Consider the following 7,882-nt stretch of genomic DNA (forward strand, 5'->3'; position numbering starts at 1 on the left):
CAACTACAATCATTAATCAATTTTATTTCATAAAATAAATATAAAAATTAAAATGGGTAAGCACAAAAATGACCACTTTTTTGTAAACACGCTCTATAATGACTATTCAAGTGATTTACTTTATAATACCCACGCCTGTTTCTTTCTCTTTTTTTTTTCTTTAATAATATTTAGCGTGTTAAATATGATTAATAAGATTTTTTTTTGTTCGTCCCTGGAGTATCTACCGCCGACAGCAGTGACTAATCTCCTCGCTACATTGGAGGCACCTTAAAGGGTGAGATAGCTGGCCCCAAGATTTAACGCGACTGCATACACAAGGCAGGATTCGAACCCCTGACCTTGCTTAAGCGTGGATCAATAAGATTTGAAGTGTCATATTGTAGGAGTGTTATTATCTTATAGTAATATTATTAAAAAAAAATTATAATAAGACACTATATAATGGCATAAAATTTATTATTAAAAATTATTTTTATCTACGATTATCTTATCATAATTGTTAAATGTGTAGGTATATTTATTATAGAAACATATAATATATGTTGATGAATTTCATTCAAAATCAATACTAAAATTATACGTGAATATATATCAAATAGATTTATATTTATATATTATTATATGTAACATTTTTTATAGTGATTTCACCTTTATGAAAAAAATACTTTATAATGAAACAAAATATTTAAAGTAAATTACGCTACAATCTCCTAAGAGATAAGAGTATTATATTGTTCTCATCTTTTATGTTAAAATATATAATTTAGTTCATTTAACTTAATTTTGTTAAAATAAATTAATCACACTCCTTTTTCCCGAAAAATATAAGTATTATATTATTCTTCACTCATATGTTAATAAATTAAAATTTTATTATTTAAAAATATAGGTATTATACTATCACTCTATTATTATATTAAAATATATAAATTAGAGTATTTCCCTTAATATCCTAAATAGATATTAATTATAAAAATTTTAAAAATATTTTTGATTGAAATATATATTAAAATATTTTTAATTCATTATTATTTATTCACTTAAGAAAAGACATATCGTTAAATTTAACATAACTTATTAAAATATTAAATAAAATTTATTTAATAAATTATATAAATAACTTTATTTATATATATATATATGTATATAAATAAATAAATAAGTATTAAATTCTGTAATAATTATATTTTATTTAATAATAAATTTACAATATAAATATATTCATAAAAAATTATTTTAATTCATATTTTAACATATAATTTATTAAACATGATAAATAATAATTTATCAGAATACACCAATTTATTTAGATATTGTTAAAATATTTTATTAATAATAACAATTAAATAATATCTTAACAATTATATATTACCTTAATTTATAGTTTATACTATAAAATAAAAAATTGTTTTATTTGAATATTTATAAAAGTATTATATTAGTTAAATATTATCTTTATATATGTGTTTGATGTTATTATACTTTAATATATATATATATATATATATATATATATATATGTATGCAAAATTTTTATTTTGATAAATTTAAAAATATTTTAATAAGTAAAATATTTATTTTAAATACATAAATATTTTCAACAAAAAAAATTTATAAAATAATAATTAAATATGTAAATTAAAGTTAAATTATTAAAGTGTAATATTTATATTTGTTAAGAGAAAGAATATTTGTTTTAAAATGAGAAGAGAGGACAATATAACGAAAGTTAACAAAATTTTAATAAAAAATTTAAAAAATGAATAAAATATCCTATATTAAGATCTATTAAAAGATTCGAAGAGTAATTTTTAACATAAGAGAAAATAATATATATATATATATATATATATATATATATATATATATATATATATATATATAAGTAATTACAAGAAGGTTATGACAAAAAAAATTACAAGAACAATTGTCTCTAGAACCGATGCACCCATATGACAAATAAAAATATTTTCGGAAAATTTAGTGAGAAAAGAAAATATAAATATAATCGGTGATATATGATAAGAAAACATAAATAAAAGCAGACTAATAGCATATTTTTCATACTAGTCCTGGTCAATATAGTTAATGAGTTTCTTCCAGGACCTGTGCTCGGTTGAGATAAAAATTCTTTTGGATCTTTGTATTTGGCTGATAATAAAAATTATAATACATGAAAAAATTTAAATATATTTTAATTTTTCAAATTTAAAAAATTTATTTTTACTTTCTAAAATTTAAATTTGATCTTTTAAATTCTTATAATTTTAAAAAATCTTGTTTCAATTTTTAAACTTAAATTTTATTAAATAATCTGTCAAATATTATCTTATAAAATTTACTTATTAATATTTTATTAGTAAAAATATTATATTAAATTTAAATTTTTTTTAGATAATTTATTAAATATTTTTACCTAAAATTTATCTATCAATATTTTTACTAGTGAAAACATTATATTAAATTTTACTAATATTGCATAATTGTCTTAATTTAACACTTTCAAATATGTTATTAAATGACTTGAGAAATTAAAAAAATTAAAATTAAAAAAATTAAAAATAACGACTTTAAACTAAAAGATAAAAATAAACTTACCCTAAATATAAAATACTATAAACATATTTAATCCATAGAAAAATATGCCATAATTTTCAAATCGAATACAATGAGAAAAAAAAATTAATGAGTAGGCCCAATACAAAAAAAAAAATAAAAATACAACATACATCATAGTTATACAATAATTGCAAAATCTCCTGAAACTAAACGCAGTTTTAGGCTTTTAGCAACAGTGAATTACCCGACAAATGTAGACACAAGATGACAAATACACGTAATCGAAACTTCCACAAACAAAAAGACAAACAAATAAGTTGATATAATCGGATTCCTTGATATCCCATGCATGCTGGATTTGGTTGCCAAAAACTCAATTCACTCTGCTGCACACTTTTCTGATCTGACCCTGTGCGCCGGTAAGAGGGCTAAGGTTACTCATCTTGAGCATGGCCTTAGCAAAATCTGATCTGAAGAGTAATGGGTTGGTGGCATAGTCTTCAACCTTGGAGTCCGTGGAACCGCCACTATAGAGTTGTTGATCAGAGTGGAAAAGACCCTTTTCGGAAATCAAGTTCCTGAAGTAAGCACTGTCGAAAACGTCTTGAGAGGTGATGTCCAAAGGAGACAAGGAGTCATCACCACCTATCTTGGGACAATTCTCTCTCATTCGGTTTGCATATGTGGAATCTATGTTGCTTTCGTTGTAAATCCTTGATCGGAAGGTTACACACCTGCCCCTGCCTATTGTGTGCCCACCTGATGAACAACAAATTTAACGACTTGAGTATATAAGATTGTCTACGAGAATGAGATGCCAAATCAATATTTGTAACCTGTACTAACATTTCAATAAATACTCGCAATACTTTTTTGTTGTTATATATGTAATTTTAAATTGTTATATAATTGTAAGATTGATTTTTTTGGGTTACCATAATAATATTAGTGTGAAATGTCCGTCAATTTTTTCGATGTTTACCTTTTATCAAGAAATTTTGCTAACAATTTTTACATAGTCATGTTTTTTCATAATACTTAAATTTACTCATGACAACAATTTGTTGTGTTGTACACCAAAAATTTATATATCTTTTTCTCTTGTTCAAATGATGAGAAGTTTTGCTTATATTCTAAAGTGTTGGTCTATAAATTATATTTAAAATAATTTCTATTTTGATTCTTAATTTATTGAAATGCATGTTTTCAGCCCCTTTTTAATAATGTTAAAAAAAATGCTTTTAATAGGTTTTCTCTGTGTGTGGCATAATCATGTCATTTACCAATAATATGTTTATCAAACCATCAACATAATAATACAAAATTAATGATGGAAATCAAATTATAAAATATAAACATTAAAATAAAAGTTAACTAATGGAATGAAAAAAATATATTTAATTAGCCTTTTATTTTATAACAGAACCCTAATTCATTGCGAATGGTACCAAGTAAAACTTGACAATTAAGTTGCATGCAACGGTATCTAGCTACCTGATAAAGCAACCATTTCATCTACTGTGAAAGTCTTCTTTTGGAAAGCAGCAATAAGGGCATTGAGATCCAGAAATGGAGCTGGTAAATCTGAGTTAGCTCCACTTAAACTTGCAGTGGTTGAGTCCCTTCTGCCCAAGCCAACTTGCCAACCAAGTCCACCAAGCTGGGATTATATTTCTCACTAATCAGTTTCGATGTTTCATACTATCTCACAGTCACATGCATTTAACTTATAGGAATGTCTCACTTTTACTGTCGAAGTTATTAAATCTCAAACAAACAAATACTTACAGCAACGACAGAATCCCTTGCAGCAACGGCTAGGATGTCAGCGCAAGAGACAACACCAGGGCACAAAAACTCTAGTTTTGTTTTTATGTCCTCTATGACTTGGAAACCCCTTAGAGAATTACGGTTGGGGAATGCATTTTGTTCGCCCACGAAAGTTGCCGTGTCGTTCAATAAAACCGATGCATCGCATCCCTTCAAAATGGAAGCAAGCATAAGATTATGTTTTAATCAGTCATTTTAATTTTTTCACTTTCATGCTAACTATCTATTAATATACTACACAATTAATTTATGATAGTTTATTTATCAGATGAAAATTTCGATTAATTACATATATTTTTTGTCTCCAACTATGATGCACGAACATTAATGAATATATTATAGACACGGTGGTGGATATTCTGTTCTTACAAATTAGACACTTATGTACATGCAGACACGACCACAACCCAACACTCCGATCCGATGCATGTAGTCCAACTCTCTGATGTGTGCGACCCAATTTTCCGATGTATAAATTCGAGATTTTTTTAAAAATAAAAAATAAGAAAGGGATCATTCAAAATTAAAAAGAAAAAAAAAATCTTGATAAAAACATAAATAAGTTGTGGTTTTTAATGATGATACTCAACAATGAAAATTTTTCATAATATTTTTTAAAAACTTTTTATTATAATAGTTTTTGTAAGATTTTTTTTGTGAACTATAATACTTTTTAATAATTTATTTTTTAGATTTAATAAGTTATTATTATTATTATTATTATTATTATTATTGTTATTATATATATGCCATGTTGACATATTTTATGCTTTTTAATTTTGTCATCCGTGGCCGTGTCTTGTTGAATCCGTGGTCTACAATGATCTTTTGGAACAATTAAAATTGTGAATTATTTTAATTAAAAATGGCATGTGCTTCCGTCAAAAGTCATCAAATTATTAATTATTAGAATGACATGGCTAACATATGACATGGTGTTAGAGCACGTTTTAGAATTGACATTTTAATAGCTGTTAGAGGAGCTCCAATATCGGTGGAATCCGACAATTTTCTCTCAATATCACCTCAACACAGGTAGCATAAAGCATAATAATAATAATAAATAAATAAAAAGCTATCTTTTTATCTAAGTAAGAAATATACAAGCAACTATATAAAGAAATCAAGATAAGATATCGGTGACATAAATGTTAAAATCTAATAATTAACTTTGTCCTTAAAAAACTAATAAATTAATTACTAAGTTAATTTTTTAAGTATAAATTGATAAAATAATATATTCAAATGAAAGAAAATAACATTTAAATAGATTTAATATAGTGTTTGGATAGAAGATTTTAATTGAGTAATTCAAATTTTTTTTTTGAGACTTTCACATAATTTGAGATGAAATACTTTATTTAGATGGTTTACAAAAAATTCAAAATTTAAGTATTTGTAAAATTCTTTAAATTTGTAAAATTTTAAATTGTTCAAAAAAAGGTAAGGATTTGAATTTTTTTATTTCTCTTGTTTATTGTATCTTTCAATCCTCTCTTTCAAAGTCAATATAAAAAATAATAATAATTTTTTTAATTATTGAATATTTAAAATTATTTTATAAAATAATATTTAATATTAATTTTTAAAATTATTAACATTTAAAATTAGCTAATATTTAAATTTTTTAAATTTAATCTTAAAATTTCAATATATATATACATATAATTTAAAAAATGATAAAAAAAATTAAAATTAAAATAATTCAAATTTTAAAACTATCAAATCTGTTAAATTCCTAATATTCATCATCCAATCACATCCTTAAGTCATCTTGAGTCAATGAAAATTACTACTCGATAAGTATAATGTCAAAGTGTAAGTTGTAAGTCACATAATTGGACGACAAAATGATAAGGAAAGCTATTTTTTAAAATTAAAAGGTTGAGAAACTTTCTTTTTGTAAGACAAATCATATTTTATTTTATTATATGTGTGGCATTACTCTAACTGCAATGAGATAAAATAAAGTTATACTCTTATATTTTTTTTTCCATTAATTATCGTGTTGATTGCTATTATATGGTGGGGATCGTCAAATCGTCAGTGAAACATATATTTCACTTGTCAAACAACATTGCAACGCTTGCATGCAGAAAATGTACAATGCAGGCATACAACTATTTCAAAGCTAATATATATATAAAGATTAATTAAAGACTTACTTGGACAAAGCAATCATGGAAATGAAGACGGAGCAAGGATGCACCCATGCGAGGCTCTTTCAACACAGCAGCGGTTACTAGTGTCTTAATGGTAAGAAGGGCCAAGGGACACCGTAAATTATAAAAACTAGTGCTCAACTGATATTCAGCTGAAGTAACAGCATCTGTTGCTGAAGAAGTTAAATCTGAAGCTGAAACTATCCCAACAAGACATAAGAACAAACCGATTTTGAGTTTGAAGTCAGGAAAAATCACCCTTTGGTGAGAAACTCCAGCCATGTTTTTAGGAATTCTCAAGGTATGACAGGGGACTAAGGGTTTGTGATTTGTGCTTGGTTAAGGGCATGATGAAATGTGTCATCTATTTATGCATTGTGCTTACTTTTTGTCTAAGTAGAATGTATGTTGTGGACATCCATTATATCTGATTTTTTGAGATTAAATTTTGGTTCATGCTATGGCATTAGCTGTATTGTGCTAAACAAGTTGACTTCTTGATGCTTTGCAGATTTTATGGCGGATTTAATTGCAGGCCACTGCGTGCGAACACGCGGAGTCAAAATAATTTGATAACTTTTGCAGAAAAATTAAGAAACGACAATTATTTACCCCTTTTCATATGGAATAATATTCTTTATTTTTCTGACTTCAAATCCACTTACATTAGATTCTTTTCACGTTATTAGGAGAAACTGCAAAGAAAAATTATGTATGTTGCATTGGTACCAACCATTTCGATTATTGTGTCACAAATTATTTTTGACAATTTTAATTCTTTATGAAAATCATGTGAATTATATGATAATTAATAATTAATAAAGAAAAAAAAATTGTATTTGAAATTTTATTCTTGAAATTGCCAAGTAGCTGTATGCTATCCCCACTAACATGAATATGTTCAAAGAAGAACTTCACTAAATCATGTAGTGCTTTCTTTTCGGCTAATATTTATCGTCAGGATATATAAAGCCAAATCTTTATTTTGGTATATACATTATTTTTTTTGTGACAATTTTAATCCTTTATAAAAATCATGTGAATTGCATAATAATAATTAATAAAGGAAAAAAAATTGTATTAAAGTTTTACCTTTGAAACTGGCAGTAACTATGTACTATCCCTAAAGAAAAACATCGCAGAGTCACGTAATGCTTTATTTTTTTTTGCTAACATTTACAGTCAGGATATGTTGACACATCAGATCTAAGTTTAAAAATTTGGACTAAATCTTATACATTCAACAAATTTTTTTATAATACAAATTTAGTTAATACAATTATTAAATTATATAATATTATACTCAAAATCGTGTATATCAAATTTTA

General features: G+C 25.0%; 1 protein-coding gene across 1 annotated transcript; it reads right to left on the reverse strand.

The window, feature by feature from the left end:
• Window positions 1-2,186: 2,186 nt before the first annotated feature.
• LOC109790252 (cationic peroxidase 1) lies at window positions 2,187-7,033 on the reverse strand. The gene is made up of 4 exons (XM_020349369.3): window positions 6,558-7,033; window positions 4,351-4,542; window positions 4,057-4,222; window positions 2,187-3,321 (listed from the first exon to the last, which is right to left on the reverse strand). Exons 1-4 carry the CDS (start codon window positions 6,834-6,836, stop codon window positions 2,936-2,938), a joined length of 1,023 nt encoding a protein of 340 aa, XP_020204958.1. The 5' UTR covers window positions 6,837-7,033; the 3' UTR covers window positions 2,187-2,935.
• Window positions 7,034-7,882: the final 849 nt, after the last annotated feature.

Source organism: Cajanus cajan, chromosome 3, assembly GCF_000230855.2.
Source record: "Cajanus cajan strain Asha chromosome 3, NIPB_CcT2T_4, whole genome shotgun sequence".
Lineage (NCBI taxonomy): Eukaryota > Viridiplantae > Streptophyta > Magnoliopsida > Fabales > Fabaceae > Cajanus > Cajanus cajan.

Bases quoted from the DNA above. Each gene is read 5' to 3' on its own strand.
- LOC109790252 (XM_020349369.3), bottom strand. From the start codon at position 6,836: ATGGCTGGAGTTTCTCACCAAAGGGTGATTTTTCCTGACTTCAAACTC. The intron at 4,543-6,557 runs GTAAGTCTTTAA...TCCATTTTGAAG, and splicing joins TCCATGATTGCTTTGTCCAA to GGATGCGATGCATCGGTTTT. The intron at 3,322-4,056 runs GTAGCTAGATAC...GTTGTTCATCAG, and splicing joins TGAAATGGTTGCTTTATCAG to GTGGGCACACAATAGGCAGG.